The sequence below is a fragment of the Jaculus jaculus genome, chromosome 8 (genome assembly GCF_020740685.1).
Source record: "Jaculus jaculus isolate mJacJac1 chromosome 8, mJacJac1.mat.Y.cur, whole genome shotgun sequence".
NCBI lineage: Eukaryota > Metazoa > Chordata > Mammalia > Rodentia > Dipodidae > Jaculus > Jaculus jaculus.
In genome coordinates, this window is record NC_059109.1 from 21,875,571 (window position 1) to 21,898,129 (window position 22,559).

At 37.9% G+C, this 22,559-nt stretch overlaps 1 protein-coding gene across 39 annotated transcripts in view; it reads right to left on the minus strand.

The window, feature by feature from the left end:
* Rims1 (regulating synaptic membrane exocytosis 1) overlaps positions 1-22,559 on the minus strand; it is a 486,577-nt gene that overhangs the window by 307,083 nt on the left and 156,935 nt on the right. For 32 of the 39 annotated variants that reach the window (XM_045157096.1, XM_045157126.1, XM_045157119.1 and 29 more), the window contains exon 3: positions 11,425-11,493. The exons of the other annotated variants lie outside the window; for them this stretch is intronic. In XM_045157096.1, coding sequence (XP_045013031.1) covers positions 11,425-11,493 — 69 coding nt within the window. The remainder of the gene's footprint in view (positions 1-11,424; positions 11,494-22,559) is intronic. 39 annotated transcript variants of the gene reach the window in all.

Here is a 22,559-nt window from a genome sequence, read left to right on the forward strand (position 1 = left end):
AGGACCTGGAGAGTGTGGGATAAGCCTAACCCTAAAGCATTTGTCTCTGGCTTATAATTCATACAACTATAATTCGGTACAACTCACATTGAACTATTAATCAGAGAGGTCCCCAAAACAAGACAGGCTTCTGTCAAAGCACTTGATTACCCACCTAAGGGAAAAGGCAAGACCCTATTGCTAAAATCACCACAGGCTGGAAATGCATAATATTAAAGATCTGTCTGGAATCTGGAAGGAAGCCAGTTCCAAAGGGGTCTGCACTTATAGTGCTGCAAAGTGCTACATGAGCTGACGGGGGAAAATGGCCAACAACTGTGCATGCTATCCAGAGACACTGCTCTTGGAAAGCAACCAGCCTGAGAAGATGGACAAATCTGTGCAATAGTGGCACCCAGCCTAGATGGGTAACCAGTGGCTTTCTGATTGGCTAAAATATGCACTCAGTGGGAAGGAACTCAGCTGGAACTGAGAACTGAGTCTGAATCCTATGGAGACCAGGATCATGGACTCCAACAAGAACCTCCCACTAGCCTTTGGCCCGAAGAGCGGCTATACCCATCAAAATCTCTCTTAATTAACAATGCATATCCCACTGATCCTATGGTGAGCTCATTCTCCATTGAAGAATCTATTTTTCTTTTTCAGAAGGCAGCGAGTACTGAAGCAGGCACAGGTGAAACTACAGAGGAATTGGTGGGAGGAGAAGAGTGTTGATTCTACCACAAGCCTAACAACATGTACCAGGGTGATAGAGACAGGCATTGAGGATACTCAAGACCCACCACAGACGGCAAGGAAATGTCCAGAGCTACTCCCCCCCCCCCCCAGTGACTAACTGCTATTCTCACAACTCATAATCCTCAGTGGAGGAGGAGGGCCCTCAGCTGAATGGGTCCGAGCAGAGAGAAACGCTGGTACCAACACATGATGCATCCATACAAAGTGTCTACTTAATAAAGAAAATTGCCTAACAAGAAGTTATTTTTGACTACTGGGACCTTTAAAAATCAGTGTGGGGTAGATTTATACATCTAAGTCTTATTTAATGTTCATGTTATTCAAAGATGTAAGAACTATTATTATCTCCATTTACAAAAGAGAAAACAGGCTTGGAAAAACTAAATGATTTGTTTCTGAGAACAGAAGAAGATTATAATAAAACAAAAGAAGAGAAATATCTGAATAGTTTCTTTATAAATAGCTAGGCTCACTCACATCTGAGTTGGCTGAGGGGACACATCTAAGTACAGTCAAATAAAAAAGAAATCTGAAAATGCTTGATGTCAAAACAATCCTGGATATTGACTGAGATTCAAGCACTGCATTAATTATCATACTGAATGGCCTCAAAAAGAAGATTCTTCTTTTATAGCCACTGAAATGCCACAAAATATTTTAGCAAGTCACAGATCTATAATATGTCTTTTCTGCCAAGAATATACCTGGAGAGCAATGAAGAAAATTAAACAAGCCAAACATTTTTGACTTGGAAAACTAAAAATTTAAAATTTAAAAGGAACATCTAAATCTATGAATCTGTAAGAAGATAATGAATAATTTATCACACTTGTGTGTCTCTCAACTGCCCTTAAATCTCTCAGGAAAGGGCGTTGTGTAATTGCTTTAGGTAATCTGAGTTTCTTTATGGCCTTTTCCACCATCCGTTTAAAAAAAGTGGAAAAAAAAAACACCTTTGAGAATAAGTTGAATGAAATGAAAAGATTTCTTTGTGTGTACATACTGTGTGTGTGTTCGTATGTATGTAGGTACAAATGGAGGGCATAATTTGATGTTAGGTAACATCCTTAGTTGCTTTCCAGCTTAGTTTTGGAAACAGGGGCTCTCCCTGAATTTAGAGATTACGGATTCAACTGGACTGGTAACCAGCAAGTCCTGGTGTGTCCCCATACGCAGTGTTTTTATGTGGCTTCTGGGAATCTGAGCTCAGGTCCTCATGCAGGCACAGCAAATGCTTTACCCACTGAACCAACCTCCCAGCTCTGACGTGACTTCTTCCTGCACTACACAACTGGGGCCCTCTCCCCACCCAACATAAATCCAATTAGATTATCAGTATCCAATATCTCCTATCCTCAGCTTCTCATTATAAGAACATCATTTCTGATTATTATTGAGCAAGGACCAATTTATTAACAAATAACTTCCTCCTAAATAGTTTAAATCATATTTTATTTACCCATCCTGAATTATTTTTGGGGCTGGGGAGCAGGTTTCAAGGGAGGGTCTTGCTCTAGCTCAGGCTGACCTGGAATTTACTATGTAGTCTCAGGGTACACTCAAACTCATGGTAATCCTCCTACCTCTGCCTCCCAAGTGCTGTGATTAAAGGTGTGTGCCACCATGCCTGGCCCTATTCAACCTGAATTGTAATGTCAGTTACTCCATATAGTCAATCCAAAGTTGTATAACCTTTATGCAATTAAAAGAATGTTAACTTATTCTCCTATAAGATTACTATGATTTTAATTAAAATAATGGCAAAAATGTACTTAAAAAGTAGCTGGAATTGGTCATATGATCAATGGGTGTTTGCTATTATTACTGCCATTACTATCAGTTCTATTGTATTAGATGTACTTAGAAATCCATCTACTTTTTATCTCCTTTCCCCCATGGAAGGTGAATAAGCAATTAACAAATAAAATTACAAAAAAAAAATAAAAACAAAAACTATCAACTACATATACATTTTGAAATGACAAAACTTAGAATAATTTGATTAAATGATTTGCAATTTTAAATAGTAAAATGTAGCACCGATATTTTCACCTATGATTATTATACAAAAGTCCATAACTAATTATCTCCTGTGCCAATTTATTGGCCACCCTAGGTCCACATGAGAGATGAATTACAGAGAGAGCTTGGAGCTCATGAGATGCCACGAAGTCATTCTCATGCTTTGGTTTGGAGCGACACCTTCACAGCTCCCTGTTTTATCCCTCAATTTGAATCCACTGAAGGTGACCCTGGAAGAGAATATTTCCTAATCACAGATAATTGTAACTGATCATATCACTATATCATCAAAATTTAGGTTGAAAATAGATATGACTATTTTAAAGAAAACTTGAAATAAATATCCTCATACCAGTATTTCTCCTATGCACTGAAAGAGAAAATTTTCAGTTTTCAAAGAAGTGACAGTATTAGAAGACATACAGCATGCCTATATTACAAAAAAAAAAAAAAAAGACGTCTGCAAAAGGCATACACTGGTGCAACTGGAAACATAACACAGACATGAAATGTCCAAAGTAGAACTTCAAATAAAATTCATCATTATAACTTTATTTTAAACAAAACCTCCCACCTGTATTTATACAAGAGACTCCTAGGTGGTCCTTCGAAGACCAACATGCTTTGATCACACTTTAAACATATTGTTAAAATCAGGGAAAAGTACAACAGTTCATTTCAGCTCTTTTATTTAACAGATAAAGTCCTGAAATGTTAAACCACTTGATCAATGCAACATACCCAGCTGTGATGGAACCATATTGTCATAACCTTGCATTCATAATGCCCTACAAAATAAACTCATCTTCCCTTCTCTTAAACCAACAGGACTTCATGCCTCCGTACCTCTTTCCCTTCCCTTCCCTTCCCTTCCCTTCCCTTCCCTTCCCTTCCCTTCCCTTCCCTTCCCCTTCCCCTTCCCCTTCCCCTTCCCCTTCCCCTTCCCCTTCCCCTTCCCCTTCCCCTTCCCCTTCCCCTTCCCCTTCCCCTTCCCCTTCCCCTTCCCCTTCCCCTTCCCTCCCTTCCCTTCCCCTCCCCCTTCCCCTTCCCCTCCCCCTTCCCCTACCCCTCCCCTCCCCCCTCCCCCCTCCCCCTCCCCCTCCCCCTCCCCCTCCCTTCCCTTCCCTTCTCTTCCCCTTCCTTCCCTTCCCCTTCCTTCCTTCCTTCCTTCCTTCCTTCCTTCCTTCCTTCCTTCCTTCCTTCCTTTCTTCCTTCCTTCCTTCCTTTTCCTTCCTCCCTTCCTTCCTCCCTCTCTCCCTTTATTCATTTATTTCCATCTCCTCTGCCCTCCTTTCTCTTCTCTTGAAAGCCCATATTCCTCATCCCTTCTACTTTCCTAAATTTTTTCAAATTTATTTATTTGTACGTAGGGCGTGTGTGTGTGTGTGTGTGTGTGTGTGTGTGTGTGTATGTGTGTGTAGATCAAAGGAGTTGCCTCTGTTCCACCTCCTTTGAGACAGGACCTCATGAGTCAAGCTTTAATATACATGGCTGGGGAATAGAGACCTGGGCTGGCAGGTTTTGCAAACAACTGCCTTTTAACTACTGAGCCATCTCCTGAGCCCATGTTCCTTTCTTCCTTTCCCTAATTTCTTTTCTCCTTCTCTCTTTGTCCCATGTAAGTCTTTTCTTCCTGTTTCCATGAATTTATTAGCCCATTTCTTTTTCTGGACTAGTTCTGAACTTATGTGGAAAGTCAATTATTTTGGGAGTCCTTGCTCCGGATACTTCCATATCTGGAAAGGGGAACATCTAGTAGGCTACTTAATAAATTGTTATGTTAGGATGTGCTCAGATGACTTCTGGGGGAAAATTTTATCAATAGTCTTAACAAGCAGTGGATCCTGTGAACTATACAATCAGAGAGCCAGACAAGATGTGTCCACTGGTGCAATAGTGGCATGACTGTAACTGGAGTAATCAGCTGCTTTCTGGCTAGATTTGAGACCTGCTCCACAGGAAGGAGTTCATGAAGACCTATTCCAAAACCTATGGCTTAGAAGGAAGGTCATAGGCCCTAAGGAGTGGTTAATACTGTTTTTTACCTAAATGGTTATGTTGTGTCTATCTGTCTGCCTCTTAATATTTATGTTTATGTTACAGGTTAGTGGTGCTTGAACCTTGGGTCAGAGTAGCTTCTTTGTACACATGGAGGTGACTACTAGGAACAATCAAAACTGGTCAAAGTTATGACAATAAGAGACCATTGAGTGCTCAGTACTAAATGAGGTATTCGGATCACCCCCTCTGAGGCTCAAGGAAAATTGCAGGAGAGCAGAAACAATGCAAAAGCCAGAAGATGGAGAGGACTGTTTTAGAACACTGTCTTCCAGACATGAAGTGGCTATTGTTTTCGTGACCACACAGGGGCTGCCATTCTCTGCACAAAATTGGGCTCATGGACATGCTGTCTTCAATGGTGGAGGAGTAGAAAATGACCAAAAAAGGCATGAGAACACAGGATGGAAAAACTGAAAAAAAGTAGTTCAGTGGAAGGCATATGGGGAGGGGGGCGGGGAACAAAATAAGGGAGTGAGAGATGACCCAAATACATATATACATGTATGAAAATTATCAATAAAAATGTTTAATAAAGAAGGTGTGGCTTCTGCCATTCCAGCAAATCACAGGATCTTTGAAGGAGTAAGCATAAACTAGAGATGATGACATACTTACACAGACATTTGCTTGGTGAGTGAGCAGGAAGTAGCTAAGAGACGGGAGAGTATCCTGAGATTACAGAACAGCCTATGCAAGCGTGAGACATGAGACATGAGACAGTTCAGGGGCTGGGAATAACTTCTGGGCATTAAGGTGGTAGCCAAGAGGGGCAGAACCCAATAGATTGGAATTTTGCTTCAGTATGAATTATACCTTGAGGCTCATTCATACTAAATTTACATGATATTTAAATGAGATTTGGAGCTTAGTATTTGTGTTTGTGAAGTTTAAGTCAGGGGTTGTAGGAATGAATTGAATGTATGCTGCAGGTGAGAATATTATAACATTTAGATGAACAGGTGCCTAACTTTTTCCCCACTCCCCAAAAATATTCCTGTCAAATTTCTAACTTCATAAAAAGACCATATTTTGAAATAGAGTTTTTATAGAAGTCAACAGAACTTTGAGAGAGTGACATAATTGTGGAGAGCTTTGTTTTGGCAGCCCTTGGATATGGATTCTGATTTTTTATTTATTTCACCATGCATTTGTATATTTTTGGGTGTGTGTGGGTGTATGCAGTATATGTGATATGTGTATGTGTATGTGTGGCATTTGCATGTGTGCAGATGCATATATCCCGTGCTCAAACTAAGGCTACTGAAGTAAATCAAGTATTCCCCTCTAGCATGCTTCTACTTTGCTTCCTTGAAATAGAGTCTCTTAATGAACCTAGAGCTACAAGTTTTTGGTCTGACTGGCACACCAGAGATCCCCAGCCAGTCTCCTGCCTCAGCCCTCCTAAGCACTGAAGTTACGTACCTGCCCACACACGCTTATAGTTTTATGTGGGTGCTGGGGAACAGACTCAGCTTCTTATACTTGCACACCAAATACTCTTAGTCACCGAGTCATCCCCGCCCCTGCTTTTAGTTTTCACAACTAAGCTGAAAACAAACAAATATAGGAATCAGACTGGAGAAATAAACAAAATCATTTAGAAACATGTTAAATGGACTGGGCTCAACCATTTAAAGACTTGCTTGCAAAGCTTGCTGGTCTAAGTTCAGTTCCCTAGTATCTAAACAAAGCCAGATGCACAAAGTGGCATATGTGTCTGGAGTTTATTTGTAGTGGCAAAAGGACCACCCAATCTTTCTTTCTTTCTCTTTCCCTCTCTCCTTGTAAAGACATACATTTAAAAAAGCATATTCAAGGGGCTGGAGAGATGGCTTAGCGGTTAAGCACTTGCCTGTGAAGCCTAAGGAACCTGGTTCGAGGCTCAATTCCCCAGGATCCACGTTAGCCAGATGGAGTTCATTTGCACTGGCTGGAGTCCCTGGCACACACATTCTCTCTCTCTCCATCTGCCTCTTTCTCTGTCTGTTGTTCTCAAATAAATAAATAAAAATGAAACAAGAATTGTCCAAAAAGATGCTCTATTTAAAAAAGCCTACTAAAAACATTAAAACACATGGGTGTGTATGTTCATTTAGGTCAAAGTACATCTAGATGGACAGCCATTCCTACATTGGGACAACCCACAGACAAAGGCCCTTCTCTGCTTTGCCACCCCCAGACCACTTCCCATTTCATCCAGTCTTTGAGCTTCCTTGGTCAGCTGCTCACTAGGTGACCCCACTTCTCAGTTCCTTCAGAAACGCCCAAAGTCCAGCTCTGGTTAACATCTGCTCTTGTTATTTAACTTGCGTTGTATTTCAATGGTTCAGTTGGGTTACTTGTTTCAGGTATTTTCACAGATACTGTTCTTATCTCTTTCAGATTTCTTGCCTTTAATTCACTGCAGACCACAGTTTCTTATTCTGACTCTTCTGTATGTCTTTCCTGACAGTTTTCTCTAACCACCGATTTGCCTGAAGTGCAGGACAGTTATGAAGGAAAATAATGAATATCCTCTCCATCATAAATTGTGGGAATCCGTAGTTATTTCTGTGCGCTTTCCCATGTAATGGGACTCTGAGTACTGCCCCCTCACTGTCCCCACTCTCTTTCATTGTGGCTAGGTGCTCCATGCTGGCTTCACATTTTCTGATTCTCCTGTCTCTGCCTCCAGAGTGCTGGGATTATGGGAATGTGCCACCATGCCTAGCTGTACTTGAATATTTACCTCAAAGTCTGTATAGCTAAAGTATGCTTAAAAACTTTCTCTTTTTTGCCCACGTATATGGGTTTAATTTGCATATGTTCCTGCATGTTTGCATGGGTCTGGGCCCTCATGTTTGTGGTGCATGCACATCACATGGGTGCACATGGAGGTTAGGAGTCAACACTGAGGACCATCCTCAAGCACTCTCAATCTGTTGAAGCAGAGTGTCTCACTGAACCAAGAGTTTTGGATAGACAGGCCAGCCAATCATGGGAATCCTGTTGTCTCCACAACACAGGGATGCGTTTCAGATGTGTGCCACCTCACATGGCATTTGTAGGAAGGAGATATAAACTCAGGCCATTATACTCATGCAGCAAGCACTTCAATGACTAACCTCTCTCCCCAGCATTAAAATACATTTTCCAATTAGACTCTGAGTCCTCTTTTGAGAAAAAAAAATACATAAACATTCTGTTGTTAACAATCAGTTTCTTTGATAACTAACTACATAACCTTCCATGGGTTTGGCAATGGAGAACATAAAGAAGGAAAGCAAAAAAGGAAGGAAGGGAGGGAAGTAAAGGGAAGGAAAATGTAGAGAAGAGAAGAGAAGAGGAGAGAAGAGGAGGAAAAGGAAAAAGAGTTTTAAAATAGGCTGTGAGGAGGGCTGGAGAGATGGCTTAGTGGTTAAGCGCTTGCCTGTGAAGCCTAAGGACCCCGGTTCGAGGCTCAGTTCCCCAGGTCCCACGTTAGCCAGATGCACAAGGGGGAACACGCGTCTGGAGTTTGTTTGCAGAGGCTGGAAGCCCTGGCGCGCCCATTCTCTCTCTCTCCCTCTATCTGTCTTTCTCTCTGTGTCTGTCGCTCTCAAATAAATAAATTAAAAAAAAAATTTTAAATAGGCTGTGAGGATCTAAAGAGTTATTTTCAAGTAAACATAGGCAAATGAAAAATGAATTTAAACCAAGCAAGTGAGTCTGATACTTGGAAATGGACACTATATTGCTGTGTCACAAGGAAAGAATCATATCTTTACTCCTTGTACCTTTTAAATAAAATAAGAAATAATAATATGACATGGACAAAATCCATGTCCAATAAAAAATATGGATGTTTTCAAAATCTATTGAGATACAGAAAAAGCATAAGTTTCAGTCTATTCATATAGGATACAGAGAGGTTTAAAGTGCCCAAATCAAATTGTTTCTCTTCTATTCTGAGTAAAGGTCATCACAAGTCATCTCTATAGCTCCTTCTGACATAGCTATGCTGAATAACTTTTATTTATGCATATGTTAATGAATATATTTATAAGAATTCAACTCTTCCTGTCTCTCAAAACAACTAAAGATCCTCTCTAGAGGAAAAAATGAAGACGCTATTGTATTGTCAATCTCTTGAAGAACTACTGGCAATACATTTAAAATATTAAAGAAAATTTATGAATGGCTACACTGACCCACTTTGCAATTTGTGTTCATTTTGCAGTTTGCAAAGTTTGCAAACTACATGATCTGTGCATGCTTCTCTCTCCACTGTGCAGTCTGTACACAGGTGCAAGCTTAGAGAAGAAATGGAAGTAAAGGGAGCAGAGTGGAGGGTCTGGAGGCTACCAGTGCAAAGCACCTGAATGGATGCTCACCACAGCAGAAAAAATCCCACCCATCTTTCCATAGACATAAGAAATTACAAACCCATACTTTTTTACATCATTTTATAAATGAGACCATACCTTTCATTTGGTAATCATGAACCAGGGAGGTTCTAATAAACTATGACTAAATTTTTGGTGCAATATTTAAGACTTATATGAACTTTAATTTTCCCACCCAAGCCTCATGTTGCACACTGTGAACACAAGATTTAACATCACACAATAGCTTAGAAGTAAAACTTTTTGTTATATAAACATACATGCTATTAATATGCTAGTAATGATAACCAAAAGTAATCTACCAGTCTTAGCAATGACACCAAGCTATCATGTGGTAATTGAGGGGAAGATATTATCTAGAAAAGTCAAATATCTGATTATACAGAAATGCTCAAGCTCTGAATAATTACTTATATCTCAATCAATACTTTAAGTACACATATCTACCATGTATGTCAACCATTAAAATAAAAATGTAAAGAGCAACATCTAAATCTCAGAAGACATTAATTATGTGAAGTACATTGGAACAAAAAGGTAAAATTTCTCATTGGACAAATAATTTTTGACTGTCAAATGTGTTTAAAGAATTGTGAATTGGCTTTTCAGATGGGCCCAATTTTGATAGCCCATAGTTGGGACATGCCTTGATCACAAATATTTTCAACATAAAGTTGCAAGTATTTAGCACTGTGGAAGATGTTATCTGGTCTAAGGGAAGGAAAAACCCATGCCAGTTTGGCTAAAGATATGACTGCCATTCAAACATTTATTTCAACCCCAAACAGAGACTTCTTGTAGTCATGAATGAAAATGAAAGGAAGAAATATCAGAAAGAATAAGATGCATTATAAAACAAAGTGTTGTCCTCCATTAACACATATCCCAGTTAGATCAGAATCATGATCCCTCTACAGAACATAATATAAGGAGAGACAGACAAAGGCCAGGATGGGAAGGCCTTAAAGACCAGGTCGCAGAGTCATTGGGGAGCTGTGAAAGCTTCATGGCAGTGGGCTGTAGCTCATTTCTCAAGATGCAGTCAGTTTTAAGGTAGAATTTAACAGGCACTGGGTTGGAAGTGCTTAGACTGGGAGCTACAAACCCATGTGTTCTGCAAGGCCTGGGGGATGCTTTACCAGACAGCCCTGTGGAGGGTCTAACTTCCACAGCATAAAAAAAAAAAAAAAAAAAAAAAAAAAAAACCTGGCAAGTCAAATTCTGCCAAATACTCTAGCAGTTCCAGAAAAGGTGCAAATCTGAATTTTACTATAAAATTTTATAATTCAACTCTATCAATTTTCAAAAGAAACCTTTTATGACTGATGATTCATCGGTTGCTTAATTCAGTCCATAAACTGCCAATTTTCAACAGGATTGCCACTCATAAATACATTAGTATAACTTGGGCATGTAGTAAAATGGCTTTGAATTGGACACAATGAATTGAATTGATATCCTTGAATTGAATATGTCAAGTAATTCTTTCTTAAAGCTTAGACAATTGATAAACTAGCTTTTAATTATCCTTGCAAATAAATTAATAGATAAAGATACACTAACAGTTAATAGGTCCAAGCCAATTATTTAGAAAATATTTTTAAAGGCATGAAAGGAACATGTTATATAATTGCACAAAACTATGAAATATACACATTGAGTCAAACAGAAATTAATGGAACCGGTCACAATTATATGTGTTATTCAGAAATTTAAAATTAGAAGTAATGTTTGGAAGAAAGTATGGGCGATAAGCAGTTGGCAGTGAGGTTCTTCTTACTGTAACTATTACTACATTACATATTGATTAAATTAACAGCTGTATAATAATCACTGAAGCACTCACTTTGGAGGATGTTTTCCTCCCACACCCAGTTTCAGTAACGCAAATACAAGTATTTATTATAAAAAAAAGGTCAGATGGAATTATTTTAATAAATATTTTCTGACCAAGGATGCTGTTTCCATGTATTTACTTTTTATATTTTATTTCCATGTATTCTATGAAACAAATAGTCTTGCTAAAACCCTGTTTCTCACATCCATGCTAAGCTTTTTCCAAAGTCTATTCGGAGAATTAAGCGTGCTTTGGTAAGGCACAAATTGAAGGAGACCCCCTTTGAGTGGATACTCAGATCTGCTGTAGATTACTCAAGAGGCCTTTCAGGAAAAAAAAACAAAAAAAAACCCCACAAAACTTAGAAAAGGAGACCAAAGCAGGAAGGAGAGGAAATACCAGTTTCTCTCTGGGCCTCCCTCTTCTCTGCCTGGATTTCTGGGAGCACAGACACATCTGAAAATGCTCCTGTAAGGCAAGGGAGAAAGAAGACAGGCTCAGTCAGCTGGAGATAAGCAGAGATTCTGGCAAGCAGCCTAACCTGAGAGGGGCTTCCAATACAGAGACAGATACGATTCAACAAACCAGGTAGTCAAGACCCATGCCACTTTCTGTGTATTTCTGCAACCTCAAAAACTTTCACAGAATTTTGTTCAACAATTAAGATGAGAGGAGTGGATCAACTGTGCAAAGAAGATGAGTGCAGAAAACAGAAAAGTCTGTCTTTGCAGTCTCTCTGAGGCCTGTTTGAGGGTCTCAACTGTGAGAAGTGAGAAACCAAAGGAATAAAGTTCAAATTCAAGAAACCATGCTGTGAAATCATTTTTCCTTATTAATTTCAAAACATCAGTTTGATTTTTATATTTATTTACTTATTTATTTATTTTTTTGAGATAAGGTCTCACTCTGAAGCCCAGGCCAGCCTGGGACTCACTACATATCTTGTACTAACCTCAAATTAAGAACAATCCTCCTGCCTCAGCCTCTTGTGTGTGGTGATCACAGGTATGAAAGATCATTTGCAAGGCATGTGTGCTTACACAAGCAAGCAAGCGTGGTTTCCCTAAGAGTTTAACATTAAATATTAAGGGGTCGGGTAGGTACCTTATAAAACCATGGGATTGAAAGAGCTGTTTTGTGAGTAAATACTGATTTATTTTCTAGATCAGGTGCAACTGTGCCTATAGCAAATCGAGATGACTTTATGTGTGTAAAATCACAAGGGTGTCCTTCAACAGTCACAAAAGCCACTCATGTAGCCAATTTATAAAACAAAATATTACTTTTCTAGTGGATATTTCCCTAGTCTGCCAGGGGCCATCTCTGTTTCTATTTCTTATTTTAAAATGTACCCCTTTTTTCAGACGCCTTATGTAATCACCTTTGGTGGATAAGATTATCTCCGTGGCAGTCACATGTCAAAGTAGCTGAGCCTTAGTTACTGCATCCAAATAGTGTTAGAGATTTTCATCCAGTGATGGCATTTGTACAATCTTGGTACGATAATGCCCCATCTCCTCTATTTTGTTTGTTTATTATTAGATTAGAGGTTCAGAAAGAAATGAATTTATGCCATGTAGTTATATAACAACTTATACTGCATTAAAACATTCCACCCTTGAGGAAGGCTCATTAAGTCTGAGGAAGTAAGGAAAACTTACAAAGGTCAGGAACTAAATAACTCACAAGAATCAGGAATCTCTTAAGACAAGATTAACAAGGTATGTTTTCTACCTTTCCCTACTAGTTCTTCAGGAAAAGAGACTCTTCAACCAGCCCAACTGCTTGCAAGTTCTACAGGAAGTTGCAGGGATGCAATTTAGGAGAGTTATCACTTATGCTGGAATCAGATTTCTAGTAACGCAGTTGTCTGTGAGTCATCCTTTCTTCTGTAAGTAAACCTATTCCCATGCTCTACAAGTAACCCCAAGACACCAATTGGTTGTTTAACTTGAACTTTGATGGAATCATTACTTTGGTTTCTTGCCTAGTACCCTGTCAGAGGTGCACAACATTTGTTTATAACTTCTGAGGGAAAGTCACACAACACCAAATGCAATTCTCTAGTTTGAGGACCACACCTCAATTTGTGTGATCAAAATGTTTTTAGAGCATTAGAAAAGTATTTTAATATCATTTTGCATGATTTTTTTGTTGTTTTGCAATGCAATGTAAAATGTAAATTGTATTAGATTATTTTAGCTACCACAAAGCAGAATGATTCTAGAATTTACAAACTGTGAATAAATCCAAGTGAGATTTTTTAAATGTAGTTGTACCAATCAAAGTATCACCTAGGGATACTTTAGTTTATCTTCTGTATAGTTTAGATTATATTATTTTTACATTACTTGCTTTTTTATTTAGTTATTTTGTTATGTTTAATTTAGAGCAAATTTACTTCATTTTCTATATTAAATATCCACTAAATATTTAAAATTGAGAATTAAAAAAATAGTCTAAGTCCATCTCATAATCTTAGAATCAATACTATATGTGTGATTAGAGACCAAATGTTAGAAAGCATAAAGCTAGCATGGTGGAATGAAGCCCATAGATAGGACAGTAATTCCTTTCTGAAAGTCAAATTTGAAAGGCTCTTTAGTGTATGAATGCTGGAATTTGGTCATGTCCCCATTACTTTATGAATAAAAATTAAAAATAAAATGAGGGACCCAGAGAGATGGCTCAGAATTAAAGGTGCTCTCTTGCAAAGTCTCCTGCTCAGGTTCCATTTCCCAGGACCCATGTAAAGCTGGATGCAAAGTAGAGCAAACATCTGGAATTCTTTTGCTGTTGACAAAGTGATATGGAGTCAGGATCCAAACCAATGCTAAGGCTGGTTATGCTTCGGGTCAGGTTACAGAAAGTCATGGTTCTTAGACATGCTTAAACCTGCAGTGTTATCTTTAGTGATCTTTCAGACAGAATATATGATCATGTTTCCTGTCTCTCCACCCAACAAGCCATTGTAAATGGGTTATACAAGATAGATCCTCAGGCCCAACAGAGTAGACCTGGTGTAACTGCAGTAGCATTTCACTCTGAAGCAAATTTCCCATCAGCTTGTGATAAAAACTTCATGCTTTACTATTTCATGGTAGGGGACAAAGTTACAAACACCTCAGTTAATAAAGTGCCTTGTCTGGTATGATTATATTTGTGCTCAGCTAATTTTTAATGAAGCAAACATTCTATCACAGAGAGAAAAACATACTTGTCAAAGCTAATGAACTAGATGCTTTTTATGTTGCCTTCTATATGGCTATCAGTAGAATCCAGTAAATTTTATTTTTACTAACAAGGAAACTAGGATCAACTCATTCACCCAAACTAGTATAGTTACCAAGTGACCAAACTTAAATACACAATCCATGGAAATCAAACTTCATTGTCTATATTCATTTCAGTTCAATATGCTTGATCTCTACACTAATGTAGATGATTATTTCCCAATTTTACTGAATGAAGTTGAGCAAAGTCACAGCAGTGAGTGTGAACTAAGAACATGGAGGCAAACATTTCTCTCTTGGGAGAGGGGATATGATGGAGAATGGAGTTTCAAAGGGGAAAGTGAGGGTAGGGAAGTCATTACCATGGGATTAAAAAAAAGTTTCTCTCTCCTTCCTCCATCCCTCTCTTCCTTCTTTCTTTCTCTCCCCTCTTTAAAGGATTAAAAACAACTTTAATTTAGCTTGAAATCTTATCTGACCATAATTAGATGCCTTACAGTATGAACATTCTTTGAGTTAGTAGTACATGGGCTGCAAACAGTTCAGTTTCTTTTATTAAATATGTAAATATATTCCAAATATGCACACACAAGGCAATTGAACATAGTTTTTTGTTCAGAGAAATCCATTTACAAAGTACTTGCAATGAAGTACGACTTTGCCATTTGGATTCTGGTTTGACCTATACTTCTGCTGCCATGATTATTTGTTGATTCTGAGTAACTCTTCGCGAGTCAGAAACATGGTGACTTATTTTCCTACTAAAAGAAGTTAAAGATCAATATATTTCCCAGATACAATCATGGTTATTCCTTGGTTGCACAATTTATGTTTTTGAGATATAGTTTATTCAGGAAGAAAATTCTAGATACTCACTAAAAATGTAGCACATCAACATTGCAATGGACACAATCAAAGGTATTAAGGAGACATTCAATCCAATTTTAACAACTTGACATTTAACAAATACACTTCTATGTTACTAAGATATAGTTTCAAATTCTAGGAAATTGACTATTGGCTGTGAACATTTAGCAAATTATATCATGGAAAGTACAAAAAATGGTTGTTTTATACCTCGCTTATATTTTTCATTAATATGTCAACATTATTTAAAATAAACTTATCATCTAATAAATGTGCTTTTATTTCCCTTGCAAATACTAGATTAAGTAAACAGCTCACTGGACATTACATTTAGTAATATTTCATAAACCTAACCAATTTTTGGTTAATTGGACCACTAGAGCAGAGTATATTAAAATTATCATGTTTCAATAAACTTTATTTAGATAGAAAATACACCTAAAATTTTACAAGCCCTGGGCTTGGTATCTGCTGCTGTCTTGTAGGAGACACCAAGCTTTCATGAGACTTCAGGGCAGAATAGTTTGTACTTGCTTGCACCATACAAGGATTGTGCTCAGTATTTTTTTTTTCTTTTTCTCCCCCCTCTTTCTCTCAGGTCCACACTGTTATGTGGATCTCAGGATGTTGTTTACACAGTTCACAAGCAGGAAGCTCATTTTCAAACCCTTAGAGGAAGGATTTGGAGCACAGCTTGTCACCAGATTTACATTTTTTTGCTCTGCCACTTGCTGTCTGAGTGACAAGTTACTTCATCTTTTTTGACCTCATTTGCTAACAAGTTAGAGGGGTACTTCCAAACTCATAGTAAACTTCAGTATCACTGGAAAGATGATACACAATTCTTCAGTCACCTCAGTATTCATATACTAAAATGAAATTATTATAAAGATATTGCTTGGAGAAAAGAAACTAAAATCTCCAGGGTCAAGTTCAAAGCGGGTACTGTTCTTACTCTGAAATACAACAAAAGCCAAACTAGTTCCTAGGTCTTTGTCAGAGTGAGATAATGAAGAGTGAGCAGGAAAATTAAAAAAAAAAAAAAAAGAAAGAAAGAAACTTTCAGAGGGTTACTGAGAAGACATTGACATTGACATTGTGGGGTTATCTACACCCTCCTTTCCACTTCATACTCCCTTTCTGTAACACAACTAGGCTGCATAATTCCAGCCACTAATTTGGGGACTGGGGAGTATGTCTTGTTTTAAGATTATATCTGAGTTGGCTAATGTGGTAGATGCCTATAATCCCAGCATTTGGGATGTGGTGGACAGAGTTCAATGTCAGCCTGGGATACACAAATAAAAATTAAAACTGGGGATCTAGGGCTACTGGAGCTAGAGAAATGGGCAGTAGAAGTGCTGGTAAACTATATTCCCAAAGCTTGGCAAAAAGGGTACCTAGGAAGAAAAAAAAAAAAAAAAGAAGTCTTGCCTGGATTTTTCAGATCTGCAAGCTCCAAGTCCCAACAGCACTGTCAAAGGTCATCATAAAGCCTAGTGAGAATGCACACTTGGACTTGCAGCCCTCAGGAGCTGAAGGCTGTTCAGTGTGAATTAGAGAAGAAGGGAGGATTGCCTAAGAGAGGTCAGGCCTACCTTACATCCCCTATGACACCTTTCTCCTTACACTCCCCTATCCCAGCATTGAAATGCTAAGCCATAATGGAGACATGCCTGAATATCAGAAAAAGCTATGTACCACCAGCAATACCCACACTCTCCACTGAAGTTCTGGACCACAAATAACACTACACGAGAAAACAGGCCACATACTCCACTGAAGGTCTGGACCACACATAACACTACATGAGAAAACAGGCCGATAGCAAGGTAAACAAGGAACGAACCTGGGCCCAGTTGTTGGACTGAAGTATTAAGAAGGCTAAGAAACTTACTGCTAACACCAGTTTTTTTTTTTTTTCCTTGCTAAGTGAAAGTGACTAAAAAGTGACAGAAAAGAGCAGAATGGCATTGAGAGAGATGGATTCACAGCGAGAAAGTTCTACTGAGTCTTAGGGAAGCAGTTTTGACAGAGTCAAGAGGGATAATTTGCTTTCTAGTCCTCCTGAGTTGAAATTTCTCAATAAAAACAGATCTTTTTGTTCTAAAAAAACAGACATTTGGCTGTGGAGAGGCTCAGTGGTAAAAGACACTTGCTTGCCAAGGCTGTAGGCCCTGGTTTGATTTGATTCCCCCAAATCGACATAAAGCCAGATGTACAAAGTGGCACATGTGCCTGGAGTTCCTTTGCAGAAGCACCCACACATACTCTCGATCTCTTTCTCTCTCTGTGTCTCACAAATTGTGAAATAAAAATAATAAAAATACCAAAAAGAATACTTTTGAACTCAGTAAAAATAAATAAGCATTTCAGTTCTTGATATAGTCATTACGTACAGAAAGAAGTACCTAGGATCCATCCCTGGGTAGAATGGGAACTTTGCAAAATCTTTATCACAGTGTAGCCTTTTAAATAGCAATAGTTTCTTCCTTTTCTAAAATTATCTTCTAATTTTGGGGAAGTAAGTAACGGCTCTCCTTGGTTTGTATGGTCACATCCTCAGCATAAATTATTCAATTAGGCTCAAGTAAATTATTCAATTGGACTCAAATAAGTAAGATAAATACCACAAGAATAATATTTATTTACTCATTATGTGTGAAATCTGACTTGGTTTCTGTGATATGCAAGGAGAGCTTTCTCTAAAGTTATCTGGAGAAATATTTGAATGAACTGCTGCTGAAAGTAGGCAGCAAGAATCAACAATGGATGAGTGGAGAGATTCCTGCAATATCCTCTGTCATTAATCATCCTTTAATATTTCCCTCAAATATTTATCCCTGAACAAAAGCTATATATACATCTACAGAGCAAACATATACCTTAGATCATTTTCGGTGTTTATAGTAAAACAAGAAAATATTTTCTTTTCCATGAATAGTTGACTCGACATTGTACCCCAGCATTATTCACACTTAAGCAATGTGCGATACTATTCTTTTTGCACTGCTTAACTTTCACAGAGATACTTCTTTCACTTTCTGACTTTCAAATGTGCCAATGAATGTTATCAGAATGCCTACTGTTTTGTACCCATTTAACTTGAGTGTATTAAAAAAATACCCTATAATGAGATCTGCAGCTTGTGTTCATCCTATTAAAAAAAAGGAACAACATCAAAAGCAATCCTTTTGGCCCTGACATCATCAAATTATCAGAAGTGGTCTATTCCCATATATATGCTCTGAGACCTTGGGACTCATTCATACGTGGTTAACAAACATAATCTCATTTTTTCTCTCACTAACCCCTCTGTCTTGCACCATTTCCTGTCTTCCTCCCTCCCAAGATTGGTGCACCTCTCCTATTTGTTTTGTCTATTACGAAATCCAGGATGCAAATATTTATATAATCTTTCTTCCTGACTTACTTATCCTGGTCCAGATTAACTCATACTTGTGCCTTATTCTCTGGCTCCAAGTCCTCTTGGTCGACTCTAAGGTCAGAGCTTGCTTCCAGACCTACTCGGCCCCTATACAGCAGCATTGCCAACACACCTGCTGTCCTGTGTCCAGGCTTCTGTCTCTACCCACCTTTGCACTGTAGTCCTACATTTTCTTTATTATCTCACATGCCAGCACCGTTGATTACACCACCTAAGATAGGGGCAGGATGGTGTCAGCAGGGGAGGAGCTAAAAGCCAGCACATTGTGTAGTTTGTACAATCTGCAGTGGCCACTTCTTCAAATATTTTAATTTCAATACAAATTTAAATTGTTTAATCTCAGCTATTTTCAAACTATTTCTGATCAGTAGTGTTTAGCAGCCATTAAACCTTTTTGTTAATATTTTTCATGTGGACTATTGCCCCTTAGACTACTGCATCATTTCACCTTAAAATTCAGGTCCTTCAGGTATAATCTTGCACAGTGTTGTAATATGGTTGCTTTTCCTCAGACATCGTTTTCCCCTTTACATTTTTTCTACAGTCTTTGTGCATCATCAAATAAAATCCATCATGTGATTCTTGAGAGAGAGCAACATTTATGTTATATTTTGCTGAAAATACCTGATGAATGGAAAAGAATGATTGTCACATATGAGGGACAGTGGTCTGCTGGCTCAGGGCTCAGGAGAATGCTATAGCATTTAAGGCAAAAAGGAGCCGAGGCTAGGTTGGTGATGCCCAGCCAAGACAGAATCTTGAGAGGAAAGAAAGCACTCTGTCACAAATGCGGCTGTTTGTATTAAAGCCTCTGGGAGATTTTCACTGGGACATCGTGGTGCTTTGAAAAATGAGCATTTCTGAACCACCGATCTAGTACCACACTCTTAGATTGTTAGTCCAAAGAGCTCCTGCTAGTTAATGTGGCCTAATAAAGTTACTTTGAGTATTCACTATCAGTCTTTCTTAAATATATAATTGTATCCAAGACTGTGCATGCATTTTCACTACTATGAAGCAATAATCACAGAGTTTAGGTTTCTTGATAAATATGGCATTTTAATTAAAATGCAATAAATAAAAAGCTTAATGTCTTCTAAGATCTCCAGAGCATCAAATAACAAGTCCTGAGAGAAAATTCAGGTAGTATTCAAAATCAATATAAAGAGATTCATTCTTCTTTATTCTTTGGAATACTTCTTATCAAAATGAAATCCAGAATAAGACTATAAGTTCATTTCAGCAATATCATACTGTGGAATTTTAGAGACTCAATATGAATTTTACCTTCAAGGTAAGCATTTTTTCTTATTAGTCTATGTTTGAATTTTACACTATTAAAAAAGACTATAAAAATATTCTAGGAGAAAATATGCAAATGGGGGAGACTGGTCAGACAGAAATGCAATGAATAGTTAAAATTGGGAACTTAGATTTGCTTAAGAAATAACTATTTACACAGATCAGTGGAAATTATAAAATAATTAATTTTGTGTATATAAAAACAACTACTGGCAATAGTTCACCAAAATCTCCTATAATGATAAGGGGATCTGAGTGATTTATTTAATAAACATTTTGTTTCCTGAGTCATAAGACTACAAAGTTGATTTCCCAAAATAAAATTGAAGGCAGTCTTGGGTAACTTATTTGCATAGTTACAATTTTTAATATCTATTACATGCAAAAACTCAAGTCATAGGAGGACAGCAGTGGACAACAACCATAAAAAGAACCTAGAAGTATAAATATAATAGCAGAAATTGTTAAAAGTATCTGAGACATCTATTTTATGTGATCTGAACAAATATAACAAGCAAATATTTTTCAAGATGAAAGATGTTCCCCAGAATTCCATGTTTTTCAAATGGGGAATTTAAAATTCAAATCCTCAGTATGAATTTTTAAACAAATTATTTTCATTTTATGGTAAGCAACCTTTCCCTGTTCCTCTAAGTAATATAGAGGCCAATGGGCCCTATTTTCCCCTATATCACTGAAAGTGTGTGTATCCCTATTCCATCCTTCTCAATTGCTTCAAAAGGTAATAATTAATTTCCTTCTAATCAAGGAGAATTCCTCCAAATTTTCTTGGATATAGGATCCTTCTGTATTCTCAATATCCTGAGTTCATCGGCCATTTTCCTTCCTTGTGGGTTTGATTTTGTCCAGAACTACTGACTTCAGCAGTTTAAACATTTAAGATTCTTCCAGTACAGCAATGAAATCTCCACTATCACCTTCCCCTTCTCTTCCAGATTTATACTCAGAGGTAGACAAGACAAAGGCAGCCAGAAGCACCTTCCTAAAAGACCTCATGATTATATAGACACAACCTGAAATAAGTTTAATACCCACCTGGGCTGGTCCAGGAGTTCAACCGCTTGCTCAGAGTTCAAAGGCAACGAGTTAGTCACTATTGTACCAATTATTTGGTCATTTATCTGTGACCCAAAGTATTTCATATTTCATTCATAAAAGCAGTGATTTTTTTATGTGAGTGTTTGTGTGCATTGTGTGTGTGTGCACACATATTTGTATGCATGCATGTGGAGACAACTATCTTCTTTGACACAAGGATTCTCCCTTGCCTGGAGCTCATCAATTAATCTAGACTACCTGATGAGCAAGTCCAAGGGGTCCTACAGTATCTCCCTCCCCAGCACTGGGATTACAGGTATGTTCCACCACAACTGGCATTTTATGTGGCTCTGGAAATGAAACTCAGATTGTCAAGCTTGCAAGGCACACCTTATACTAATTAAGCTATCTCCTCTGTCCCTCATTGGTAATTTTAAAAAGAAAATTATCCCCTTAAAACAATTCTAAAAATACATTTACCAGGCTGAAAGAATGGCTTAGAGTTTATGACATTTGCCTGAGAACCCTAAGGACCCTGGTTTGATTCCCCAGGGCCCACGTAAGTCAGATGCAAAATGGGCATCTGGCATTAAATAGGTAATGGGGAATCAAGTTCAGACTGACAATCTTTACAAGAAAATGTCTTAATGGCTGAGCCATCTCCCAAGCCCCAAATCAAAAGTTTTTATTAAGAAAAAAAATGAAGACATTAATGAATACTAATACCAAACAGGGTGAAGGAGGCAAAGAACATGAATTAAAGATTAAAAACAGAAACTTTTCTAAATGAACAATCCTTATTTGGAAAATATATTACTTAAAAAGTGCAAATGAAAATCAGAAAAACAATATACACCAGTCAAATAGCACACACTATTCTATGAAGCTATGGAAATAGTCACTTCCACATATATAACCTTTCTTATAACTTTCTTGGAGGACATTTGCCAATATATAGCCACATATTTAAGCTTTTATGATTTTTTGAATCTGTTCTAATAGCACTATGACTTATTTAATAATCACAAAATATTGAAAGCAATTTAAATAATTTATGACATTTTATCCATGACATAAAACATTGTGGAATTCTTGGGCTCATAAAAAAACAACAACAAAAAAGTACTTTCCTTAGGTTATAGCTGTAAGAGAATACACATGCTATGTGAATATCTGAGCGTGATTCTTTGCTTTCTTTGTATCTTTCTCTCTCACTCTTTATTTTAAGAGAGAGGAGGAAGATGGAGAAAGAAAGAGAGAGAGAGAGAGAGAGAGAGAGAGAGAGAGAGAGAGAGAGACAGAATATGGCCACACCAGAGCCTTAGCCACTGTGAATGAACTCCAGATGAGTGAGCCCCCTGGTGCCCATGTGCAAAATTGTGCCACTGTGCATCTGGCTATGTGGGACCTGGAAATTTTAACATGAGTTCTTAGGCTCCTCAGGCATGCACCCTAACCACTAAGCAATCTCTCCATCCCTGTGTCTTTCTCTCTATCTGTCACTCTCTGTGTCTCTCTCCCTTTCTCGGTAAATCAAGTTGACTTAATAAAATACAATAAATTCTATCCTTTATTGTGTATGTATGTGTATCCAGTATTTGTGGGCACACTTATGTGTGCATTAA